Source organism: Rattus norvegicus, chromosome X (assembly GCF_036323735.1).
Source record: "Rattus norvegicus strain BN/NHsdMcwi chromosome X, GRCr8, whole genome shotgun sequence".
NCBI lineage: Eukaryota > Metazoa > Chordata > Mammalia > Rodentia > Muridae > Rattus > Rattus norvegicus.
Window position 1 is genome coordinate 30,363,025 of NC_086039.1, and position 27,766 is coordinate 30,390,790.

Sequence of the window (27,766 nt, forward strand, 5' to 3'; positions counted from 1 at the left end):
CAGAGACAAGTGGATCCCTGGGACTCACTGACCAGTCAGCCTACCTTAATCAGTGAGCTTTAGGCCAGTGAGAAACCCTATCTTTAGAAAACGAGCACACCTTTCTGTCCCTACTGTCTGGGCATTTTTCTTTTAAAGTGGAACATTGTACAGATCCTAACCTCTCAGAGATAACTAACTTGACGAGTAGTCTTGTAGTCTGCAACCGTGTTGGCAGTCATCAATTTTTTTTTAACTAAACATCAATTGAACATTGTATTAACATTTGCGTCAGATAGTAGAAAACACTAAATTGTATAAAATATAATCCTGACCATCAAAACTTGTGATCTGAATGTAAAGATGAGACATAAAGATGAGCTAGTAGAACCCACGTCTAAGAATATGTGGACAATAGTAATTATCCTTTATGGGTTAAGTACTGGGTGGAGAGACAGGGTGTGTAGGGAGGTGGTGAATCTGAGAAGTGACGGAGTGGATATCACTGTGATCAAAACATGTTATAAAAAAAAACTCTCAGAGAACATACTTTAAAAGACATAAAGATATGAAAAATAGTCATTTAAGGTGATAATACAGGGCTGAGGGCATTTGGCCAGCATGAATGAAGCCCTGGGTTCCTGCAAAAGCACTGCCCTCCAAATAGATATGAAGTCTTGTAGTCTACAACGGTGTTGTAGCAATCAGTTTTTTCACCAAGTATTGATTGAACATCATATGTAGCATTTACATCAGATAGTAGATTGTATAGGCACCTTTTCAAATGACAGCCAGTTTCATATGTGTGTGTGTGTGTGTTTCATATGTGTATTTTATTTTTCTTTATTTTGAATTTTTAATTTCCTTTATTATTCTCTCATACAATACATCCCTACCACAGCGTCTCCTTCTTCAATCCTCCCAGTCTCATCCCCCCACACCTCCTCTCTCCCCCAGATCCACTGCTCTTCCTTTTCCCTTCAGAAAAGAGCAGGCCTCCCAGTAATATCCACCAAACCCAGAATAACAAGATGCAATAAGACTGGGCACAACCCCTCACATCAAGGTTGGACGAGGCAAGCCAGTAAGAGGGAAGGTTCCTGAGTGCAGAAAAAAAGAATCAGAGACACCACCATTGCCACTGTTAGGAGTCTCACAGACACTGAAAGCTATACAACCAGAACATAGATTCAGAAAAACTAGTGCTGATCTGTGCAGGCTCTGTGATTGTCACTTCAATCAATATGAGCCCTTATGAGCCCTACTTAGTTGATTCTGTGGACTGTGTTTTCATAGTGCCTGTGACCCCCTCTGTCTTCTGCAATTCTTTCTCCCCCTCTTCTGTGGGGTTTCTTGAGCTCCTCCTAATATTTAGCTGTGGGTCTCTGCATCTCCTCCTGTCACCTTCAGGAAGAAGCCTCTCTGATGACAATTGGGCTAGGCACCAATCTGCAAGTATAGCACTAGGACTCATTTCATTGACTTTTGGGGAGGTCAGTTATGTTTGGTTCTATCCTAGGATTCTGAACCCCAGAACACAGCTGTGTGTGTGTCTATGTGTATACACACATGCGTATATATGTGTATTTTAAGATAAAGTCACAAGTAGCCCTAAACCATGCACAACCAATGAAGACAATAAGTTCAGCAAAAAAAAGTTAAAGAAAATATATTGGAACTATTTGGTTATAGAATGTATTTATGAGACTCTGAACTGAGGTGAACAAAATATCTCTTTAATGTCCATTATTAGTGTTCTTTCTCTACAGTAAAGAATATGTATGTTTGCTTTTAAATTTGAACATATGTATCCATGATCCAATAGTATGTTTCCTGCATGTCAATTAAAGTTTGTCTCCCTGTCCATTCGTTCCAACCCACAGCGGAGTGTTGGTTGGTTTTATATGTGTCATCATCACAAGAACAAGGAATGAAGGATGTGCTTTTGTGTTGCAGGAAAGAATGGGGACTAGAGACTTTCCTTCCATCTGCTGTACTTCAGAGCATGAAAGAGAAGAACATCAAGAAAGCGCTCTCCCACCTTGTCAAAGCAAATCAAAACTTGGTACCACCGGGTAAAAAGGTATCCCTGCTACACCTTAGTAGAACGTAGACTTTTAAGCAGAGAGGTTTGCATGCTTTCAATATTTAAAATTAGCCCACGAAGACTATACTGGTGACATTGTATTTACAGAAAAGTTTCATACACTATTCGCCTATGTCTAAAAGGAACAAAAATACCAATCCTTCTGGAAATCTATTTCCTTTTTACAGGGTGGAAACTGCTTATTATGTGGGTCAGGAGGCATGGGGTAGTCACATGAGTTTCTGAGACTTTGCAGCTAGGTGATCAAATCACAAGGTAATTGCACATTTTCATCGTATGACTGGTTACTGCTCAGACCAGCTTAAATGCAAAACACCCAGTAAGGGGCCCTGCAGGCCAGTTACTGTATTCATTACATTAGGATTATCTCCCAGGGAGCTGTTGACATTTGGTAAGAGGTTGTTCCTTGCTGAAGCATAAAGGTGTTGGGCTGGACATTGCGAGATACGAAGCATCCTTGATCTGTACAGGACAGGTATCAGTGTCACTCCTTCCTTAATTATTATTAAAAATATGTCCACATATTGACATGGATGCCCTAAGGAACAAAATCTCTACCATCACCACTGATAACCATTGGATTGAATCCAATTTTGGAAAGAGAAGGATAAGATTTCCCTGCCACTCATCATTAGTGTTAAAATATTTGTATTCATTTCTGTTTTTATTAAGAGAAGCACAAAGACCATTTAAAAGTATTCTGTTGTTCAGAAAAAAAGAAAGGCGTGGTTTAGAAGTAATAAAAGAACAAAGATTCCAGTAAGTACAGAGACAAGGAGCCTTAAATCTCTGTGCCTATAAAATGAGAAACAACCTGAGTACACACTAGAGCTGATATAAAGTAGAGAAACTTGTCTGACCTCAATACAAATCACCATCCATGTAGGGAGTTCTTTGGTCATGGTATCCTATTTTCAGTCATTTTTATAAGGCTTCACCCCATAAACATTTTTTGAAAGATATAACCAAGTTCAATACACTCTTGGCCACATTCTCTTTCTTAGTTTCAATGGAAAATGTCCGCTATCACCTCGCTGTGAGCACCCAGCTTCATAAAAATAGAAAGATACCATGGGTCAATACTTTTACACTTCCTAGGGCTGGGGAAATGGCTCAGATGGAGAACTGCTTGCTACACAAGCGGGAAGACTGAATTCAATTCCAGAGCCCAAGCAATGATGCTGAATGTGCTGGTTAATACTTATAATCCCGGTACTAGGAGATGGACCCAGGCTTCCTGGAGTTCACTGGAGCTCACTGGGGCTCACTGGCCTGCCAGCCTTAGCTTACTTTATGAGCTTCAGGACTATGAAATACCTTCTCAAATGAAGCAAGGTAACTGGCTCTTGATATCCTTATGTAATATCCTCTGTCCTCCATGCACACGTGCACTCATATACATCCCACACTCATATATATGGAGAGAGATAGAGATAGAGAGAAAGAGAGAGAGACAGAGACAGAGACAGACAGAGACAGAGACAGACAGAGACAGACAGAGACAGAGACAGACAGAGACAGAGACAGAGAAACAGGCAGACACACACACACACACACACACACACACACACACACACATATGTTTTATAGTTTTTGTTCTCATTTCCCCAAAATCGATGTCTGTTAAGTAGTTTGACTTGATTTTTTTTCAGGCTTGGTGGCCTAGTCTTATGATAATTAACAACTACCAATATTAGTTCATTCTTTTATCTATTATATACCCATATGTGTGTGCACGTGTGCATGTGTATGTGCGTGTGCGCATGCATGCGTGTGGGGTGTGTGTGGGGGGGTGGGGGGGGGTGTGGGGGTGTGGGTGTGTGTGCGCGCGCATGTGCACGCTTCCTACTATAGCATTTCCAGCCAATAAAGTGGTTGGCTTAAATTTTGGGCGTTTTTGACAAGATTTCGGGTGAATGAATGGTGAAAAATCATCACTACACAGAAGATAATATCTCTTGTTATAGATAGAAGGGGAATTGGAAAGTCATACGTGAGTGAAGAAATTTTTCCAGTCTTTACTGTTTAATGGTGATTATTCATACCTTGTTGAAAATTCACCTTTGATAAACATTCCTTATGCATTCAATATAAGACAGGTACAGATTCTAATTAAATTCCTCATTTTTAAATGACACGAAAGCCTCCATTTTTGAAGTCTCTATAAAGATCCATTTTGTCTAGATATTTGTAGTTCATCAAACTCCATAGATTCTCAGAGTTGCATTAACAAAACCAGAATGTTCATAGAAAACTCAAACCACTTCACTGTGATTGGAGTTCAGAAAGTTCATTCACCCTGAAACTCTGAAAAGGGTAGAAGAAACTTGAGATGGGAGGTGTGCAAGGTTGCTTAAAAGATTTGCAAAGATCTCAGGCAGCCCCACAAATTCTGTGTGCAAGTGAGTCTCCTATGTCATTAGAGAATTTACACTCAACACTCCTTTGTCTCTAATCACAGTCAGAAAGTGTCCCTTACCTATTGTAACCTTTCAGTGAGCATACATTTCCAGAGAGTAATATCTCACTTATTGAATGGACTGAACCATGTGTCTATACTCATGCACCTACCTCAACATCTTTCATCACACACACACACACACACACACACACACACACACACACACACACACACACACATTCACACTTCTCTTCCAGAAGCAGCAATAAGATTTGAATCTTGGTGTTACATTTCAGTTCATTATCCCAAAACACAGGATATAGTAATATATTGCCTTCCTGCTGAAGAGTCTTTCTCATACCCCATCTCCCTAGCAATAAAAGCATCCTTTGCGGGTGGAGGTGCAACTCAGTTGGTATTGAACCCAGAGCACTGGATTCTACCCCAGCACTGCATATACTGGGCATGGTGCCACACACCAGTAATTCCAACATTCCAGAGGTGAAGGCAAGAGGATCAGAAGTTCATGGTCATCCTCAGCTAACTAGGAAATTTGAAGATAGACTAAGATACATGAAACAGTGTCTTAAAACATAAAATAATTTGGTTCACACAGTGACAAATTGTCTTGTACCTTTATTTCCACAATAGAAAGAGTCCCACACAATGAAGCCCACATTTGAATTTTCTTTTCTTTCCTCAGCTCTCTGCACTACAAGCTAAGGTCCACTATCTCAAGTTCCTCAGTGACCTGCGACTATACGGGGGCCGTGTGTTCAAGGCAACATTAGTGGTAATTGCATTTTCTTTCTTTCTGTCTGGAGCCAGAGGCTGGCCAAACATCACAGCACAGCACAGGCTGTCTTCAAGGAGTTGCCCTGGATGATAAACATAAAGAAGCTAGGAATCTTTCCTTGTTTTCAATACTAACCAACTTCACCACAGTCTGGAGATACCTTGAGAAATGTTCGATCTAAGTAGCATTGCTGTAGAAGCCCTGGGGGAAAAATGGAATCAAAGGACTCTTAACAATGGTGCCTTTTCAATCACTGAGATAGAAAAGGGAGGGGGACACTTCTCACTTCTAAAAGCTTTTGATGTGCATAAATATATTGTATAATGACTACATTTACTTTCTATGTTATTCATCATTTATGGGCAACCCTATATACTCATATCTGAGTCCACCTAATTGGATGATTTAATGCAATATAACCCAGAAAAACTTTCCAAAGAATACATCATGATCTTAGGAAAAGAGTCACTCAGTCTGAGATTTAGATGATGCTTCAAAAGTCCTGAACCTTGAAATACTCTGTCATTCTCTTTCCTTAGCAGGCAGAGAAGCGCTCAGAAGTGACTCTTCTGGTGGGTCCCCGGTATGGCATAAGCCATGTCATAAACACCAAAACCAACCTGGTGGCTCTTTTAGCTGACTTCAGCCATGTCAACAGGATTGAAATGTTTACTGAAGAGGAGAGTTTGGTGAGGGTGGAGTTGCATGTGCTCGATGTGAAGGTGAGCCTTTCGCATGGTGACCCATGGCACTGCCTTCAGCAGTTCATTTCTGATAGCTCTGATAGTACTCATCATGCATGAAAGAGTTAATGTGTGCATGGCCTCACAGATGCCATTTGGTTAAAAAAAGTAAATAATAAATCCATACAACTCCTATCTAGGTGTTCTAGTCCTCATTAGATTGCTGTCTCATTTGGGGACAGGTTATTATATTTCTTTAGGCACAGTTTCTCCATCGGTGCACAAAAACAGCAAGTTATATCATTCTCAATCCCTTCACGGTGTAGAATACTGAATCATATAACACTTGGGAGACTATGTTCCCATCACACTTTCTAGACTGGATTGCTCAATGGAAAAATCAGTGAGAGTCCCCCCAGCTTCTGAAAATTCTCATTCATTCTGTTGGGTTAAATTGGAATACCCAGCCCCTAACACCAGGCCCACTCTGGAAGAGATGGATGAATGGATCCCAGGAACACTGGGATGGTTGGAAAGAGCTTCTTCAGAGCAAATCAGAATTCACCAGCAAGTTCTGCAGCAGGAACATGTTATCATGACTCAGCGTGAAGCTCACATGTGTCACCTGTGCACATGAAATGTCATGACCTCAACCCAGACGGCTCCAATTGACTTCTTAGTCAGACACAAGTGTAGCAAGATTCTCAGAATGCCTATTCTAGCTCATGGCCCAAGATACTGGGAGAAAACAGTTATAATGTCGAGAAGGGTCACAATGAATGTGAGCTGGATGTTGTCACTAGTAAAAGAAATATGTCCCACCCCAAAATGAGTGAGGAGACCCTGCTGATGGTCTCATACCTAAACTGACCACTGGTGGGGTGGCTTAGAAGCTGAGCAGAGATGTCACTTCAGGTAGAAAAGACAGTTCTGGGATTTTGAAAAGGGAATGTTCTAATGACCCAGTGACCTCCTCCTGAGAGTGAGACGTACATACCTGCTTCCTTGCTTGTCTTGGCCTCATTTTTTGTCTGCTTTATTTCTGTTCCAACTTTCTGCCTCCTTTGCTCTTTCTTTCAACAATAATGCATCCCTCCAAGCCAGTGAAAATGACAGTTCTATCAGCACTTCCTTCCACACACCAAGATACATTGCCTCTTAGGAGTTCATTGTTTCCAGTTTGAGCAATGTCTCTTCCCAGCTCTCAGCTCGAGCTTACATTTGGGTAAATTGACAACTTCTTTTTAGAAGCATCCTTTTCTCGGGTCTCTTTGGTGTTTCTCAACTGGTTATAGCCAACATCTCGACTTGTGATTTCTTTTTCTTGAACACTTATTTTCACCACAGATCTCACATTTTAAAAGATATTTGTAAAAGCACATATGCATGCATATGTGCATGGAGGTGCTTTTGTAGGCCAGAATGGACGGTATTGGCTTTCCTGGAGCTGGAGTTACAGGCAATTGTAAGCTACCTAATGAAGGTGCAGAAAACCAAGCTCTTAACCAGAGCCATCTCTCTAGCACCATGAATCTCAATTTTCATAATCCGGATGTCTTTTTCATTTGAAATTGAATTTTGGTAACCGAAATGACATAGCTTTAACTATTACTCTTTAAACACTTAGCTATTATAAAAGAAAACCAGTCTTTACTGGGGCTTGGTACTTGATTCATTCCAGAGTATGTTGGAAGGCAATTATAAATTCAGTCTATGAATCCCCGTATGCACAGTGAACATATCTGGGCTCTGTTATGGTCACCTTTTCTGCTGCAGAAAACTATTACATTCTTATTTGCTCTTCAGAAAACCTCATCCACTGTTTGTAACACTCTTTAGCTACTCCTCCCATTCCTCTCTATTTGATAATGTAGTGCAGGCTAAGTCCTCTGATTTCTTAGAGCTCTCCTGATGGTTAGTATCAGCTCCTCTGTAAAGCAAAAGGCTTTGAAAATTGTGTCGCCTGAATGTTTTCTTTGTAAGGTACCATATGTTATCTCTGAAGTTCTCTCCTCATTTATGCTTCTCCAGTGGAATATTTGCTCAGTATCTTCTTTTCTTCATGGTTTGTAAGCGCTTAAAAATACTTTAGTCAAGAAGGCATTAATGAACATTTCTTTCTTGTGCATTTCTTTGTTGTGCAGCCCATTACACTCCTTATGGAGTCATCAGATGCCATGAACCTGGCCTGTCTGACAGCTGGATACTACCGGTTGCTCGTGGACTCCAGGAGGTCAATATTTAACATGGCCAACAAGAAAAATGCAGGCACACAGGACACAGGTATTTTCTTTCTAACTTCACGATCCTATTCCCACATGCCTTTTGAGAACTTCCCCAACAATAATAATCAGTAATAGAATTCAATAGTAAAGCACTATACTTAAAATTGCAGATTCCAAGGGCTATGGAGATTGGAAATACATTCCACACAAGCATGAGACCTGAGTTCTAAGGGTCAGAATGCACATAAATCTAGACACATAATATGTGTCTATATTCCCTACGTCCCTACAATGAGAGAGACAGAGACAAAAGAATCCCTTTGGGCCAGCTAGCCTGGAGTATACAACTCAGCAGTGAACAACAAAGAGATCCTGCCTCAATCACAGGAGAAGACAAGAACTACCACTTAAGGTTGATCTCTGACCTCCACATGCATACCATGGCATATGCATGCCTGCACACACACACACGCACAGAGAGAGAGAGAGAGAGAGAGAGAGAGAGAGAGAGAGAGAGAGAGAGAGAGAGAGAGAGGGAGGGAGAGATACACACACAGATACACACACAAAACATATATACAAATACACACACATACATACATCATGCATACACACACACACATACAAAAAGAAATAGTGGTAGAGTGCTTCCCAACCAAATATGAGAGCCTTGGTTTAATCCCCATTACTTCCAAGAAAAGGGAAAAAATAGGGTTGAACCTATTAAAAAATCCAACTTCCAAATATAACACGAAACCTTTATGTACTGGTGACATTGATTAACTATTAAAGATTAAGGTGATGATTTACCCATTTTATCTGGAAAGTCACTTGCAAATGACAGGGGCTTATTTCAAAAGCAGTGGTTTTATTGCTCTGAAGTCCTGACAGTCTTTTCCTTTTCTTTCTTCTTTTTTTCTTGGTATTTCGTCCTTACCTAGTCATAAACACTAAACAGAAACTCTCCCGCTAAGCTGGTGTCGTGATCCTGTGGCTACATTTTTACTGCCTTGCTCTTAAAATGGCTGGGACCCTGAGAATTAAGCCCCCTGCTGTAGAGTTTTTCTTTCTTTAAAATCCTAGGCTAGAGTTTTGACATCTTATAAATTCACTAAATTGTTTTAATTTACTTATGTATATGTACATATGTACGTATGTACTCAAGTATATATGTATACAGGCATGCATGCTTTTGTGCATGCATTTGGTGAGACAGAGTATGTAGGCCAGGTTACCCTAAAACTCACTATGTAGCCCAGGCTGGTCTCAAGTTATGGCATTCCTGACCCTGTCTCCAGAGTGCTAGGATTCTCAGTGTGATCAACCACACCTGTTCTGGACTTGGAAGTTCTAGAAAGATCTTCTTCTACTCTGGAGCCATCTAGGATCCATGTCATGCCACTGAAAAAGCAAAGCTATCAGAAGGTCACTCCAGCCACTTAATAGGAGAAAATATGCCCAGAGTTGGGGCAAGAAGGGCGATATGTGTTAAGTTAGCTGTTGCACTGAGTGCAAGTAATTAGTAATTTGTTTTATTACTTTTCACTCTAGTCTATATTTTCTTCTGTCTGCAGTAGATGCCCACTAATATGGCAAATAGATACCACCATGTAAGTCAGAAGATGACATGATTAGAATTGAGGGTCCTACAAATAGGAGTTCCTTTTTAAAAAAAATGAGAACTACAGGCTAGACATAGTGGCACACCTGTAATCTAAGTGCCCAGGATTTACTCGGTGTTAAATCCCTTGGGATCTCCATGAGTCTGAGGGCATACGAGGCTACATAGAATACTTCAGGCTAGGTAGAGCTATAGAAAAAGACTCTGTGACAAAGTAACAACAATAGCAACAACAATAAAAAGGATTCTAGGGCTTGTGAGGAGTAGCTCAGTGAGTAAAGGCACTGACTGCTAAGCCTGAAATTCTGAGTTTGGTCTCTACAACCCATGTGGTAGAGGAAAAGAACCAACTTTTTAAAGTTGTCCTCTGACCTTTACATGCTTTCTATGGCATATGTACAGACAGACACACACACAGACACACACACACAGACACACACATTCAGACACACGAACACTAGCAAATTCATTGTCACTGTCTCTAAAAGAGACAAAGGAAACATTCTGTTATTTTCAAACTGAGCCCCTAACAATAAATCTTCAGTGTAGTATGTAGCTACATAGCCATATGTACAGATTAATGCGCTGTTTAGTACTATAGTCAGGGGGAATAGAGGCAGTTTGGGCCACAGATAAGGCATATTCATACAAAAGAAAGAAAGAGAAGGAAATATAGACAAACCATCCTTAGAAGGCAGCTTTGACCTGCCATACTACTTTAAGAGGTCTGGGTTTTCAAATTTCTCAAAATTTGAGTTTCTTCATTCATATAATTTGGCTAAAGTTTTATCTTGGGAAGTAAGAAATAGGAAAAAAATCTATGTGCAATGTCAAAAATGATGTTCAGTAATTATAATAATAGTCAGTGGGGTACTCAAGGAATAATAAAAAATAACAATGAAATTCAAAGAATTGTAGAGGGGAGAGGAATATACAAAGAGACAGTGAGAGGCCCTGAGAGATACAAAGGACTAAGACTAATGAGAAATGGCCCAGGATGTAGCTCACTACTAAAGCAATTGCTTATCATGCCTAAGGCTCTGAGTTCTATCTGCAAGGCCACATAAAACAAAAACAATAATTAAAAAAGGGACAGAGTGAAAAGAAAGTGGCAAGTACATACAGAAAGTCTTGTGATGAACAGTTTTATAACCATGTTTTCGTTGAGAGAGATGTACAACCATTCAACAATGACCTTTGAGATTCCAAAGGGCAGTTGGGCAATTTAACATAATCCTTTCACATTGGAAAACCAGTGTCTGGCCTTTTATTTTCAAATCATAAAATTTACCCAGAAAAGAAAACTGTTTTTCCCCTCTGAGCTATTCAAATTGTACAGGTGCAAGGACAAAAGGAAGAGTACCACTCTAAAATGTGGTTACAGTGTTAGGGTCTTAGTGCAGTCTAGTTGTTAGTAGCACATGATGTGATGTTCAGTTAAAATTGGGAGGCAAAATGACTTTGTTATCAAAGGCATTATCACTGGGAGAAAGAATAGAACTTCAGCCTCTCAGTGTTCTTGCTAAATTCTACGGCAAGTGTGACGATGCAAACATGTGCTTCACACACATTCATCACTCTAACAGAACAGCTGCATAGGTAAGTCACCCAAAGAGCACCCTAATGGAACTGTAGGCCTAAGCTGACTAATGGTCTGGGACTTAGAATTATCAACTGTCCTTGAGTCTGCACCAAGATGTCCCAATGGTTAAGGCCTTTGACTAAAAATAAGTTGTCAACTTGACACAATCTAGAACCACCTGTTAGAAGAATCTCTTAGTACTCTGTTTCTGTGAAGAGACACAATGGCTATGGCTACTCTTATAAAATAAGGTATTTAATTGGGGCTTGCTTACAGTTCAGAAGTTTAGTCCATTATCATCATCGTGGGGACCACGACAGCAAATTGACAAACATGGTGCTGGAAAAGTAGTTCTCCATCTGGATCCACAGTCAGTGGAAGAGAGAGACATTGGACCTGGGTTGGGTCTTTGAAACCTCAAAGCCTACCTCTAATAACATACTTTCTCCAAGGTCATATCTACTTTAAGAAGGCAATAGCCCCTCCCCCTCTCAGCCTTTTAAGTAGTATCACTCTGATGATTAGGCATGCAAATATATAAATCTATAGGAGCTATATCTATTTAAACTAGCACAAAGGGTTATGGTAAAGGACCGTCTAGCTCAAACTGACTTGTTGGCATGTATGGGAAGGATTTTCTTTATCATGTTAATTGACATGGGAAGACCCAGTCCACTGTGGGTGGCACCATTCTGTAGATTTATGTACTGTACTATATAAGAGTAGAAGAAGTATGCTGAGCACAGTAATGCATTCATTGCTTCTTCCTCTTGACAGTGAATATGATGTAACTAGATGATTCAAGCTCCTCTCACCTTGACTTTCCCTGTCTGTGTTGCACTATAACCTAGAATTGTGAGCTAAAATAAACCTTTTCTCCACTAATTTAGTTCTTGTCAGGGTTAACTAGGACACTTACCATATTACTATGCCTAGTACGACCTTTTTTCACCTTTCAAAACTCTCAGATCTCCTGAGACATAAGAAAAGTAAGCAGTAAATTTCTGATATCAGTTATTTCGCACGTTGCTGTGAGCAAATGCCTGACAAAAGGCAAGTTAACGGAAGGGCTTATTTTGGCTAGCAGTTTGAGGATATTGTCCTCAAACATGGCAGTCAAGGAATGATAACAGGAACGTGAGGCGGCTGTGAACATTGCAAATGAAATCAGTAGGTATGGAATGTTGAATGCTAGCCTAGTGTTCAGCACTTTCTCATTTCATTCAGCTTGGGACACAAGTCTATGGGATGTTGTCATCCACATCCAGGTTTTTTTTCCCTTCTCTGTTAATACTTTATAAAAACACCATCAAAAACACCTGGAGGTATGCTTCCTAGTGGCTGTAAATCCAGTAAAGTTGACAATGAAGATTAATCATCATATTTGATGTTCACTCCAGTGAAGACTAAGCCACAATTTCCACCCCAAAGTATTTTATGTCTCTTGAGTCATTCCAAAAAGGTAAACAGTACATATTGTAGGAAAGAAGCCCAGATTGAGCACATTTTTTAAAGTAAAAAACTGAGGTAGACTTTAGTCAAGACCTTCTAATAAGAGCTTATAAGCTAGCATTTTTTTTCATTCTATCTTGAAATTTTACCTTTAAATATTGTCAAAATCCCTGATTCCATGTATCTACATATTTATGAGCTTTTAAGAGACTCCGAATAAGTATAATTTGCTCTCAGTTTCCTGACCTATTTAGTTTTCTTGTTCCAATCCACAAGTTAGGAAACTATGATTAATGGGCTGACTCTTGTTCTTATGAATAACATTTTATTGCAATTCAACCATACACGTTGTATCACTTTTCTGAGGCTATCACAACAAATAATTGCAAATATCATAGCTTGGTGAAAGAAACAGAAATTGACTTTCTGTTTGAAGGTCTGAAGTCTAAAATCAAGTTGTAGACATACCTTGGCTTCCTCCAACAGATCTAAAGGAGGGCACATCCTACATCTTCATACCAGTGATGGCTGCCAGCATTCTTTGTGGTTGTACCAAGCTAGCCTTTGCCTATGTCTTCATATGGCCTTTAGTTCTTCCCTGTGTGGTTCAGGTTCATTTTTCTCTCTTCTGCCTTAAGGCAACTTGCCACTGAATTGAGGAACTGTACAGATAAATCAGGATGATCTCATATCAAGATCCTTAGTTAAATATGAATGATGACTTTCCAAATATGGCCACATATTCAGTAGAGAAATCTTCTCAAGGTGGACATGTCATTTGTGGACCACCATTCTGCCCATACTCCCATGTGTTTATGTATCTATCATCTTTGACTGCTTTCATGTTAAAAATGATCTAAAAACATCAAATATTTACTATTTGGACCTCTTAGAAAGTCTTTGCCAAATTTTAGTCTAAATCTGGGGTCCTGTTACGATGAATCTGTTCTAACTAGTCATTCTCCTAACAATAGTCTGTCCTACACACACACACACACACACACACACACACGACAAGAGAGAGAGAATGAGAAAGAAAAATAGAATGAATCTATTTTTGTTGTTGATGTTGAAGTCATACAAGGAATACTGACTGTAAAGTAAGATGCCAATATGGCTAATGACTAACTCGGTGTCCTTAAAAGTATATGTTTTACTATTGCTTATAAAACTGTAGCAAAATGATAATGAATATTGTTCAGCATTATATAATTTGGGGAGAATACATTACTATAGTAAAACTGATTTTCTTTTCCAAATACCATGCATGTCAGTATGCCTCAAATATGGGACAGGGGGTGGTCTGAGAACAGATGGAAAAGTAGTAGGGTCCTAACTTTTCCTCAAAAAAATGCTTTTGTAATCAAAAAAACAATAGCCACAGAATAACCTACTTCTTACTCTTGTTAAATATCAGAACAAATCTCCACATGTAAATTACACATTACAAGATCCTTCAAGAGCAAATTAAACAATAATATTTAAATTCATGTTTTGCAATTTTAATTTGTATGAAACATCAAACAAATCATTGCACACTACCATGATGCAAATGAATGTGGAAATAAGCCTAAATATTAACTATTTGCAGAGATAACTGAAAAGAAATCCTGTGAGGGATACATCTTGTGCACTATATACACATACATACATATGCATGTAGATATGAATACTAACATTTATATATGAATATATTATTATCACTTAGGTACATGGAGGCTGAAAATGAGGTAACACATTTAGTTTCTTAATAAATGTAGGAGATGGATGAAGATCCTTGACTGTCTGCTAACTCAAGAAAGATGAAGTTGTTATCATATCTTACCTACTAGGGGATGTTAGATCTCACTTAGAAGTAAATGGAGTATTTTGAGGGAAAATCATCCATTAGAATATCACCTTTAAGGATTATAAAGTTCTTCTTATATGTTTCTGTTCATGGATATCTTTGGGGCCCAATAATAAAAGCAAGGGCTAGAGGGAATTAAGATATAACCCTATTGTCCCAGATGCTATTACATATCAAACAGCAACTTTATTTTGTGTGGTATCAATTTGGTTAAGTCTTCTAACCAAGGGGTCTCACACCTGGGACCTACATAAACTAGTTGTCCATTTGGAATGTTGAGTAACTATACTTACAGAGTGATAGTACACGTCATTAAAGTATGAAACAGGCAAAACTGAGGAGATGACTCCCTAGATGAGATGCTTGTTGTGCAAACATGAAGGAGTTTTGGATCCTTACTACCCACATGAAAATCCATATCTGCTGGTGTGTAACTATAATCCCAACCCTGGGAAGGCAGAGACAAATGGATCCCAGCAGCTAGCCTAACTGAATCAGCAAGTTTCAGGTTCAGTGATAGACCCTGACTCAAAACTAGATGATGAAAACCAATAGAGATAGATAGCAGGCATTACTGTCTGGCCTCTGTAGCTATGCTCATTGGTGAGCACGACCACATACAAACATAAGTATATAGTATATGCAATACACAAATATACTCAATATACTCAACACACACACACACACAGAGAGAGAGAGAGAGAGAGAGAGAGAGAGAGAGAGAGAGAGAACGTCGAGAACGTCTACCATAAATAATAACCTACTATTTGATTCTTTCTCTTTAGGAACGGAAAATAAAGGCAAGCATAATCTCCTTGGTCCTGACTGGAACTGTATGCCCCAGATGACGACCTTCATTGGCGAAGGGGAACAAGAAGCCCAAATCACTTATATAGATTCTAAGCAGAAGGCAGTTGAGATGACAGACAGCACCTTGTGTCCCAAAGAGCACCGGCACTTATATATCGACAACACATACAGTTCAGATGAACTTAGCCAGCCGCTGACTCAGCCAGGTGATGCACCCTGTGAGGCCGACTATAGAAGCCTAGCTCAGCGGTCCCTTTTGACCCTCTCAGGACCAGACACTCTGAAGAAAGCACAGGAATCTCCGCGAGGAGCTAAAGTGTCCTTTATTTTTGGAGATCTTGCCTTAGATGATGGCATGAGTCCACCAACTCTAGGCTATGAAAGAATGTTAGATGAGAATCCAGAAATGCTGGAGAAGCAGAGGAATCTCTACATCAGCAGTGCCAATGATATGAAAAACCTGGACCTCACTCCAGACACAGACAGCATCCAGTTTGTGGCAAATTCAGTATATGCAAACATAGGTGATGTGAAGAACTTTGAAGCCCCTGAGGGAATAGAGGAGCCCCTCTTACATGACATCTGTTATGCTGAAAACACAGATGATGCAGAAGATGAAGATGAGGTGAGCTGCGAGGAGGATCTCGTGGTGAGTGAAATCAACCAACCAGCCATCCTTGACCTGTCTGGGTCAAGTGATGATATTATTGACCTTACAACACTGCCTCCTCCAGAAGGAGATGACAATGAGGATGACTTCCTCCTGCGTTCTCTGAACATGGCCATTGCTGCTCCCCCACCTGGTTTTAGAGACAGTTCTGATGAAGAGGACACTCAGAGCCAGGCAACATCCTTCCATGAGAACAAAGAACAAGGCAGCAGCCTGCAGAATGAGGAGATCCCTGTGTCCCTCATTGATGCTGTGCCCACCAGTGCAGAGGGCAAGTGTGAGAAGGGACTGGACCCTACCGTCGTTTCCACACTAGAAGCCCTAGAAGCTCTTTCAGAAGAACAGCAGAAGAGTGAAAATTCAGGTTCTTTCACCATTGTTACATTTATTCACTGATAACCATTGTCATCTTATCCTTTTGAGTCATTTGTCTGTGAAGTCCTGTTATATGTTGTTTCCATTTCATACATGCCCCATTTCATAAATGTGCTGAATTAACATCATGGAGGGTTTTGGTAGGTGGTTTCCTTTGTTGCTAGCTTAAAAAAATGACATCCCTCCCCCCTCTCTGGAACAACTGTGCAATAAAATCATAGTCCTTACTGAAAAGGGAAAATGCTTGTTTATTTTTTAATTTTGTTTTTGTCATTGTTGTTTTCATTTTTGCAATAATAACGAGTCACATTTTCTTGCATGTCTCTAAGTGCCTCTGCTCCAGCCATTAACTGCTTCTTGTTTTTTATGGCATACAGGTGTAGCCATCTTGCGGGCTTATAGTCCCGAGTCTTCCTCAGACTCGGGCAATGAGACTAACTCTTCTGAAATGACAGAGGGTTCTGAACTAGCTGCAGCACAGAAGCAGTCGGAAAGCCTCTCCCGCATGTTCTTGGCCACTCATGAAGGTTATCACCCTCTGGCAGAAGAACAGACAGAGTTCCCCACCTCCAAAACCCCCTCTGTGGGCTTGCCTCCAAAGTCCTCTCATGGCCTGGCTGCTCGCCCAGCGACCGACCTCCCACCCAAAGTTGTGCCTTCCAAGCAGATCCTTCACTCAGATCACATGGAAATGGAGCCAGAAACCATGGAGACCAAGTCAGTCACTGACTATTTTAGCAAACTGCACATGGGGTCAGTGGCATATTCCTGTACCAGCAAAAGGAAAAGCAAGCTTGCTGAGGGAGAGGGGAAATGCCCCCTGAGTGGGAATGTACCAGGGAAAAAACAGCAAGGAACCAAAATAGCAGAGACGGAGGAGGACACCAAAGGCAAAGTTGGCACTGTATCTTCAAGAGACAATCCACACCTCAGCACTTTTAACCTGGAGAGAACTGCCTTTCGCAAGGACAGCCAAAGATGGTATGTGGCCTCTGATGGTGGGGTGGTAGAGAAAAGTGGAGTGGAAGCACCAGCCATGAAAGCCTTTCCCAGAGGTCCTGGTCTGGGGAACAGAGAGGCTGAAGGGAAAGAGGATGGCACTATGGAAGGAGAGGCTGATGATGCTTCAGGACTTGGTCAAGGGGAACGCTTCCTGTCAGATATGGCCTGTGTAGCCTCAGCCAAAGACTTAGACAACCCTGAAGACACTGACTCTCCCACTTGTGACCATGCCACTAAGCTTCCTGAGGCTGAAGACAATGTGGCCCGCCTTTGTGACTACCATTTGGCCAAGCGAATGTCATCCCTGCAGAGTGAGGGCCATTTTTCTCTACAGAGCTCTCAAGGCTCTTCAGTGGACACAGGCTGTGGCCCAGGCAGCAGTAGCAGTGCCTGTGCCACTCCTGTGGAATCGCCCCTCTGCCCATCCATGGGAAAGCACCTGATTCCAGATGCTTCTGGGAAAGGTGGGAGTTACATTTCACCAGAGGAGAGAGTCGCTGGTCATCCCAACCATGGAGCCACCTTCAAGGAACTGCACCCACAGACAGAAGGGATGTGTCCACGCATGACAGTGCCTGCTCTGCACACAGCCATTAATGCCGACCCCCTGTTTGGCACTTTGAGAGATGGATGCCATCGACTGCCCAAGATTAAGGAAACCACAGGTACAGCAATGATGGACTTAGTGTTTTATTTTATGTGCCAGGAGCATGGGGACCTTATTTACAACAAACCTAAAAGTACAGACTAAAAGGTAGAAAGGAGGGGAAAAAAGATCATGGAGATGTTCAGTAGCAATCATTGACCCATTGACAATAAATAGTGGATCTTGAGTCTGGAACAATGTGAGAAATAGACTTTTCCCCATTATAAGCTTGCTGTGCTCTTACTTTAGAATTTGATGGAGTCATAAATTTTGTTCTAAATTCTGAGTGCAGAGGCCTCCATATGACTCACAACTACAAGATAGTATTGCTTAAGATCAATAACACTTTGGTTTCCTTCTTGTTCAGATCACCCCTTTCTAATTTTGCTGTCATGTTGTTTAGAGAATGATACAGAGCAGGCAGTGAGGGAGACTGGAGGATTTGGCCAAGAGTCTATGTGTCTCAGCAAAGTCATGCATTCATCTCTTACCTTTGGGAGACACCTTTCCTAAAGTCTTAGTCTCATGTCTCCAATGGGCATCAGTGTTGAGAAGAGCTGGAAGAATTATGACCCCCTCAAGTAAAATCTGTACTAAGAAGATAGCAGTCACCTTTTGTGCTCACCCTACCCCACTCCCAGGCAGGCTCACTCTCATCCTAACCTACTTAGGTGATGGATCATCAGATGACCCATGCTTCATGTTATGACAATAGTGTTTTACCCATAGTGGCCAGTAAAGGTTACTGAGGTTTCATACAGCTTAATTTCTAGTCCTACCTTTTAAAAACGATTTATTTATTTATTTCATATATATGAGTACACTGCCACTGTCTTCAGATACACCAGAAGAGAGCATTGGATCCCCACTACACATGGTTGTGAGCCAGCATATGGTTGCTGGGAATTGAACTCACGACCTCTGGAAGAGCAGTCAGTGTTCTTAACCACTGAGCCATCTCTCCAGCCCCTAGTCCTACCTTTTAAAAATGTCTTGAAGAGTCTTCAAAAGATTGTGGTGTTGCCTTCAAACTCACCATTAGCTTTGGTTGCCTACTCTGGGCAAGTCATCTGTGAGGGTTAGGAGCTTATTTGGCTTACAAAGAGATTTTTACTCCATTACCACTTGTTCTTTTACATATAACATGTTATTTTTCCTAAAAAAAGTTGAGCAACTTCTCTAGTGTCTTGATTTCAAACCCTATACCAAACAAACTTTACAACTCATGCTGTCCTTTTAAAGTTGATTATCAAAAACTCAATTAGGAAGCTTAAAAAGTTGTAACCCATGCCCTGATAAACCCAATTCCCTTAAAAGGAAGTTTAAATAGCTCAAACATGTCAGGATAATGCATGCAAGCTGATGCTTATTTACTAACTATATATCTAACCTTTGATATCTAAATATTAGTACCAAGGAAATTCATGAACTACAATTGTCTCTATACAAATGCTTCAGATTTCTAGACAAACTCAACTGTGTCAGTAGCCCCAGAAATAAGAAACTCCAGCAATTCTTGCCATCCTTTGACATGGATGAGTTATTAGGAAGCAATCTTTGGGAAGCAGGGTAACCCTGGCACATAACACGTCTTTTTAAATGGACTTCTGGGAAATGACAGGTATCACATAGAGCAGTAGTGAAAATGTCCTCCCAAGGGATGCTTAACGACTCTGTTTTTCTACTACCCCTAGTGTAGCTTTAACAGAGCCTGGGAAGGAGAGACAAGGAGGCATGCCTTCAGCTTGGTCTCCACATCCTGAAGCTGATCCCATCCTGCTACCATCAAATATTCACTTGGAATCAAAGGTGCCAAGCCCAAATCAAGACCCTAATGATTTCTCCCAAGGAAACCAGGCATTCGGAGAGGCTGTGAGCTGGCGACCAGCAGATCTGAGAGGGGGAAGCCTCAGGACACCACCCAGCCAGAGGGCTCTCAGACATAGCAGCAGTATCCTCTCAGGACCCGTAGGTTTGGAGACCTTCCAAGAAGGAACAAAGGGTGTAGTCAGCTTGAAGTATCCAGGTATCACAGAAGCACAGGAGGCCAGTTCAGAAAGAAGAGCAGAACTCCCTCTGGGGAAGAAGCTCACCAAAAGTTTTTCCCAAAGCTCAATGCACTTTATCTCTGAGGGAAAGTTTCACAAAAGGTCCCCCATGTCTCATAAAGACTCCAAGGTGTATAGGACCCTACCCTTACGGAAGCTGGAAAGCAGCAACTGGAGATGCCGAGGACCCTTCAGCTACTGTTTTCTAAACCAAGGGCAGGATGAAGATGGGGATGAGGATGAAGAAGGAGAGGCCACCCTTCAGGTCTCTTGTCTCTATCGACCACACATAACCCAAGGCATGCCAGAAACAAGTAACTCATCCCTGGCTGTTGGATTGCAGAAGCAAGGGGAAGAACTGTCCAGAGGGACAGTGCTGAAGGACTGGACAGAAGACCCAGATGGTCCAGATGATTTGGACTTCAGCAGTCTGGCTTTTGATGCCCGGATTGCAAGAATAAACGCTCTAAAGGCAAACACGTATGGAATGCCCGATGGGTTTCTCGAAGCCCAGAATGATGCCAATGAGCTGCTCTGCCTTGTGAGGGCAACCAAGGCAAAAAGGGAGGAGTCGCGCCCTGAAGCATATGACCTTACACTTTCTCAGTACAAGCAACTGTTATCCATTGAGTCCAGACAGTTGGGAAGTGCCTGTAGGAAAATGGCAATGGCCGAGAAAAGCCCAGAAGAGATGCTCCTAGCTATGAGTTCCAGTTTTCAAGTGCTCTGTTGTCTAACAGAAGCTTGCATGCGGTTAGTGAAAGTCGTGAACTCTGAAACACAGCGGCAAGAAATTGTGGAGAAGATTGATGAAGTGGTCATAAACTATATTTGTCTTCTGAAAGCTGCTGAGGCAGCCACTGGCAAGACCACTGGGGATCCTAGTATTGGACTATCAATGCGACATTCAACCACCATGGCTGCTCTTGTAAGCACACTAACACGTTCTCTCAAGATGCTTTTAAATAAATAAATATGAAAGTCACATCATAATCTATCTTTGCAAAGCCATACATGAACTTTTCTTTACTTTCTGTGTACAATGAACAGATGTCTCCTTTCTTCTCTCTGTATATTTTGTTCTTTTATATAAAATAGGAGATAGAAGTTACATTGATGAAATGTTGAAAAGTCTTAATCAGATGTATTCTGTTTATATTATACATATATACATGTAGAAGGAATATATGAGAAAATGATGGCTTTTGACTATTTTTCATATAGTCAAAACTCCTAGCTTATGATATGAAATTTTAAATTCTACATTGTTAGAGGAAAACAATGAGTCCTATCCCCTCTACTTCCAAATGGATACTTGGACACCCTATCATTCATATTTAGAAGAGAAGCCAAAAGAAAAATAGAAAAGAAATCAAAATGTATATACAACAGTACCTGTGTTTTAAAATTATAATTTTTAAACATTGGAAGTAGCAAAATATATTTACAATTCAAGAAGCTATTATGAATTATTAGAAAATATATATAATAAATTAACTTTTTGTTCATAGTGTTTTGTTATTGGATGCTTTCTTCCAAGAATCTCCACATATTCAATTTTGGTTTATGCTATTTGGGCTACAGATTGGCAGGGATGGGCAGATTCCATTGTGTTAGCATAAATGCTCTTTACTGTATTTCTAGACTTAAAAAGTTCCCCCAAATAAAAGAACAGGGGAAATAGTGGTCAGGCTCCTAGGCAATAGCTAGAGATATAGATTGTCTAATTACATCAAATAAATGGAATAGTAATGCCAAAATTAAATTGATAATGAAAAGAGAGATCTGCTTTGACTCAGTGTCAAAATACATAAACCAAAGGCACCATTTCCTTCCAACTCAACCATGAAGCTTACGATTTCCTTTAGAGACACCTAGTAAAGTGTTTGTAGAATTACACAAAAGCAGAAGATTTAATGAGCACAAAAAGTGCGGACCCAGTAATGTAAACCAGAGCGCACCCTAGCACTTGGGAATCACAGCTCAGCCTTCAGCTCCTAGCCCTCAGCTCCATGAAGGCCTTCATGTGGGCCCTCTACTACAGGAGCATGGCTAGCAACAAAATGTGGAAGGACAGCCTACAAGTGGGACAAAATTTCAAATCTAGAATGTTCCAGAAAATCAAGGAGAGATGACTACTTTCATAATTGAAACCATGATTCAAAAAGTAGTATTTACCTAATGAGTACTTCATTTGGCTTATAGAAATACAAAATCTGAAGAGACATGGCAAATTTGACTATTTCAAGTGAAACATAGGAAATACAAAGGTGCGTTCTGAACTGTCATCACTCAAATTATATCTTTGGGTCAAAACAAAAGAAGGCAAACTCTTTAATCATAAGGCAAATTGATATGTACATATGTAGTTTCTGGATCACTCTATAGTCAAGCTCCCCACATTCCTATTTCTGTAAATGGCTTAGAATAAGAGTAGTATAGCAAGAACCAATATTTCCCATTTTGTAGCCTGCCATGCAGGAGACCTAGCAAGGTCTACAGTTGCTATTTCTCTCTGGTCAGCCATTCATTCCACAGAGACTCAGCAAATGCAACACCACAGATTCACAGATTGTAACCAATGAAAGGAGTTCAGACGTGTGTTATTATAAATAATGTTTGATTAAATAATAAAACATTATTTCACTACAATTCTAAATATTTGGTGTTTTACTGTTGAGAGACCTTCGTGGTGTTTACTGTGGAAACCTTAGCAAATATTCTGTGTACTATAATACAAACAAATAATAGGATGTGTTCTCTGTGTCAGACAACGTGCTGAACATTATTATCACATGTATTGTCTCATTTAATCATCTCTATGATCTCTTGGTTTGGACACTATCATTAGTTCTTTCTGGAGGCATTATGGTTTACTAGTTCTGAAATGTGGGACTTGGGGTCAGAAACATCTTGATTGAATTTTGGTCCTGCCATTCCCTAGCCCTTTCATCTTGGAAAAGCTACTTTTTGCTCAGTCTTGATTTCCTTATTGTGAAATGGACTTCAGTAATGAGATCTATTTCCACAGGGTTTTCACAAGTTTTAAGTGAAATTGTGTATTGTAAAGTTCTTACCACAATATCTGATGGAGAATAAGTATTCAATGTTAGATATTATAATTCTCATAATTGTTGTGTTAAAAATATTTCCCATGATGCTGTGTTGAGGATGTTTGTTTTCAATGCCTATTGTATCCTGGACTGTGTGCAGAACACTTTATGTGTAGTGCATATTCTGAAAAGAAGCACACATGGAAATGATGGTCCTTTTTCAAATTGCAAATCTAGCTAGAACAACTTCCTACTCCATTGTGGTTCTTTGAGAAGCCTCAGGGAAATAGCTCTGGGTCTTTCTAGCCAATTTCCCATTTCCTATGACTACTCCAGTAAGTTTCTGTTCTCCTAAACAAAGTCTTTACTATTGCAAAATCTCAAAAGGCCCCCTCACCTTCATTAAGCATGGGGCTCCTAACTGGAGTTTGTGTCCATTAGAGTATAGGAAGAACATACTAGAATGATACTTGTGTTTATTTTTATCTAGTTTTTTTATGTTTGTGTATGTTTTATAATGGCATAATAGTACAGTGGTACATGTATATAATTTTAAATAAATAAATAAATAAATAAATAAATAAACAAACATAAGCCTGGTGCATGTATGCAAAATACTGTCACAGGTAGAGTTGCATTCGCCAAAGTCTGAAGAACATGGAACTGGCACTGAAGTTTGTTTACACTCAGAGTCCAGCCTATTTTCTCAAGTGTCTCACTCACCACTTTTATTTAGCTGTTATTATGAAAGGTACAAATGCATGCAGAAATGCACACAATTATAAAAGGTGTCAACTGGTGACTCCTTGGATGTCAACTCCTGATCAGTATTCTTGCTCCATTTCTACACACCTCCTTCCAGCCTGTAGGATTTAGAAGCAACTCCCTGGTATCATGTCATTTAATCCATGAATATCTATCATTAGCATATTAGGAAACTTCTAGCAATAAGAACTTTTAAAAATAATCACAATGCCACTTCACATATAAGAGTGAGCAATGCCTGCATATCATTAAACAAACATCACAGAAATAAATGGTAATGAAAATGAAAGTTGTTTACAAACTGAGCCTCCAGAGACCTTGTCCACAATTACTGCATCTTTCCCCCACCCATTTCTCTATTCATTGGTATTTTCATTCATTTCATCCTTCTGAGTTTAACTTTGAACTCAGTGTGAGCACATGGATCTTAATTCGCTCATATGTCATATAATTGGATTTGTCAGAAAAAACATTGTAGGCATGAGAGAGAGCTGTCACATGAGCAACAGTCATAGAATTAGTAAGATCCACTATTTGATACAGTTGCTCCAATGTCAAATTTATCATAGAATCCACCAATTTTGGGCTGAACAGAATGAATATAATTATTCATTATTATTTCTATAATTATTTTCTATAAAATAGAGACTGAAAATATGTTTTGAAACCATCAGGTACAATACCACAAGAGTTTGATTAATTTTGCTAAGAAACCATTTTTAAACAGTAGACACTCTCCATTTGCTTATATTCCATTTACAAATATTTCCAATGCCAATTATCAATTACCTTAGTGTGATTTCTGAGCCACTCAGAATGTTGCTTTAATCTCTTCTGCCTACATTTTCCTTTATTTGGCAATGGGGCAATTTATTCTTTATTTACCCTTCATTGAGCTACTGATAACTGTGTTTTAAATTGGAGAAAAGAGGAGAGTGAATCAGCTTTGTTGTGCCAATTCCTCATCTTTTCTAAACACTTAGAAACCATAATGTGGGCCATGTGCAAGATCCTGGGTTCCATTCCCAGAAGTTAAAGGAAAGGGAAGATGGGGGAAGAGGAAATAAATGGGGGAATGAAATGAGGAGAGACACAGAGAGGGGATATTTATGGAGAATCAAAGTACATGAATATTACATTGTCTCTAAGCTGATTTTGTTTGCTTTGAATGTGGTCGCTTTGGTGTGTGTGTGTGTGTGTGTGTGTGTGTGTGTGTGTGTGTGTGTGTGTGTGTGTACACATGCGGGCCCACCTGCCTACCTATCTATGAGACTAGTTCTCCATTTGGCTTTATAGATTTCAATACTTGTTTCCTCTTTTTAGTACATAGAGTATGAAAAAGAACTTTAGATATAATGGGACTGATTCTCATTTAAAGCCAGGTTGCAGTAATAGCGACTAAGCTTTAAATTATCAAGGTGCAAGAATTCTACCATTTAAACTGTTTATATTCATAACAACTTGACTAGCATCACTAAACCTGATATTCTTAGTTCTTCCAGTTATTCCTTTACTATAAATCTCACATAAAACATTTTAAAACTGACTTTGAGAATTTTTTCATATATAAACACATATATGAACTATATATTGAAATATCTATCCAAATTTCTCCTCTTCAGATTGCTCCAACACACACACCTCCTATTGTCATAATAACTCCTCATTTAGAGATAGGGCCTCATGAGCTCCTCCCTTACCCATTGCTGGAAGAGGAATTTTAGTTGGCCTAATCTTGTGCAGTATCATGCCCATAGAACAGCATTTCACAACAATCCTCCCCATTCTCAGGTTCTTACATTCTCCCCACCTCACATGATATCCCCTATTTTGATAGGAGGGTTAATAAACTTCAAATATCCTACATAGGAGATCCATGGAAAAATGCTCTGTCTACTAAATATTATTGCTGCACAAATAAATGGGATTAAATAAATTTCTATTCTGCTGGAAATTTCTACTAGTCTGGAAAAAATAGGTAATTATCCCATATAGTTTATAAAATTAACCCACTATCTTCAGCTGAGATTCTTCTGGTCTTCTTCACTATATTTAGGATTGCATCTCAATTATCTCATACATATTCATTTTAGAGTCTTAGATTAGTTTTGTTTTCACTCTTTTTGTTTGTTCTCATTTTCCACTTCAAAGCCTGACCCGAAATTCTGTGCCATCTGTGATGGATTCTTCACAATACATAGTTAAAACAAGTATATGTGGTGTTGTACATTTTTATTTTCTTATTGTCTGAGAATTGTATCAATGTGTATGATATGTTTTGAACAATCTCAGCCCATTCTTCCCCTTCCAACCTTCCCCTCAACTCCCCATTATGTTCTCCTCCATATGCTCTGTTTTTAAGTCCACAGGGTCTACTTAATGCTGTCTTTATGTGCTTGGATGCAGGACTAGCTACTGGTGAATAACTACTGGCCACTGGTAGCCCTTCAGGGAGATCATCCCTGAAGAAATCTGACTCCTCCCCCACCAGCTATCAGCTGCCAATGGCTCCTCAATTAAGGGAAGGAGTTCATGAGCCCCATCCAAATTCATGGAGAGATTTTGCCTATACTGGTCTTGTATATGTAGTCACAGCCACTGTAAGTTCATCTGTGCAACAGTCTTCTAAAACTGTAAAACTGTTTCACAGAAAACACCCATTACTTCCAACTTTTATTGTCTTCTGACTTCTCTTCCATGAAGACCCTTGATTCTTGGGGGCAGGGATGTGATACAGGTGTGAACTGAACACTCTGTGGTATCTTATTTTCTCTATTCTGACCAGTTGTGGATTCCTGTATTTATAGCTATCTACTACAAAAAGTGGCTTCTCTGATGTCTGTCGACAGATCTATAAATATAGACATAAGAAATTAAGGGGCAGTTAAACACTATGTCTTTTTTTGCAGAATAAAATTATTAGGTTCTTCCTGTGGCTTATAATTATATTCATTTATGGGATTTTGCCTCAATTAATGGTACCAGGAGTAAGTTCTATGCAGTGGGCCTTAAATCAAATCAGAAAACATTTGGTTACTTCCAGAACATTTGTGGAAGTGGGGACACCAGGCCAGTAGTTATCAGGTTACAAGGTTCACAACAGAATAAGATTGCTTCCATGTAGTGTGCAGGAGTATGGGGCAAGAAAACTAACACTACAGATCTTTGAAAAAGCCAAATGGAAACCTACTACTCTAGAAGCTTCACAACAGACCCTTAACAGGAAGTTTCTTGGACCCTGGTGTTTGCATTTTCACTAGTGACTAGTGTCTATCTAGCTGGTCCTTTCATCAATGATCCATGACTCTTTTCTCCTACTTAAAAAGCAGAATGATTCTACTTATTCAACCCCTGTGAATAACTTCCTAATGTGGGAAAATACTGTGCAGACATAGTGATCAACATAACCAATCAACCTTGGTCAAAGATGTTATAGCTACTCTAGAAAGGGCAAGCCTTTATCCTTCTCTACCATAAGAGGAGTTCCTAAAGAATGTCATCCTAGCAATCGAATACTCGGCTTCTTGTTAATTGCAAATATCTGTGGACATTAGAAAGTTAGTGAAACTTGTTTGGGTTTTGCTGGCTTGTTTGTTTTTTTAAGATAGGGTCTCACTAAGTAGTCTAGATTGGCCTGGAACTTGTGACTTTCTGGCCTCAGCCACCAGAGTTCTGAGACTATAGCTAAGAACCACTATGCCT

At 39.9% G+C, this 27,766-nt stretch overlaps 1 protein-coding gene across 8 annotated transcripts in view; it reads left to right on the forward strand.

Annotated features, from left to right (window-relative positions):
* The window catches only part of Frmpd4 (FERM and PDZ domain containing 4), a 647,084-nt gene extending 623,191 nt beyond the window's left edge, over nucleotides 1–23,893 (forward strand). For 4 of the 8 annotated variants that reach the window (XM_017601999.3, XM_039099649.2, XM_017602000.3 and 1 more), the window contains 7 exons: nucleotides 1,936–2,062; nucleotides 5,191–5,280; nucleotides 5,823–6,005; nucleotides 8,111–8,249; nucleotides 15,481–16,539; nucleotides 16,928–18,217; nucleotides 19,898–23,893. In XM_017601999.3, the coding sequence (XP_017457488.1) occupies nucleotides 1,936–2,062; nucleotides 5,191–5,280; nucleotides 5,823–6,005; nucleotides 8,111–8,249; nucleotides 15,481–16,539; nucleotides 16,928–18,217; nucleotides 19,898–21,219 (4,210 nt within the window). In that variant the 3' untranslated portion in view covers nucleotides 21,220–23,893. Of the gene's footprint in view, nucleotides 1–1,935; nucleotides 2,063–5,190; nucleotides 5,281–5,822; nucleotides 6,006–8,110; nucleotides 8,250–15,480; nucleotides 16,540–16,927; nucleotides 18,218–19,892 lie in introns of all 8 variants that reach the window. The other 4 variants (XM_063279932.1, XM_063279931.1, XM_063279930.1 and 1 more) reach the window with 3 other exon arrangements.
* Nucleotides 23,894–27,766: the final 3,873 nt, after the last annotated feature.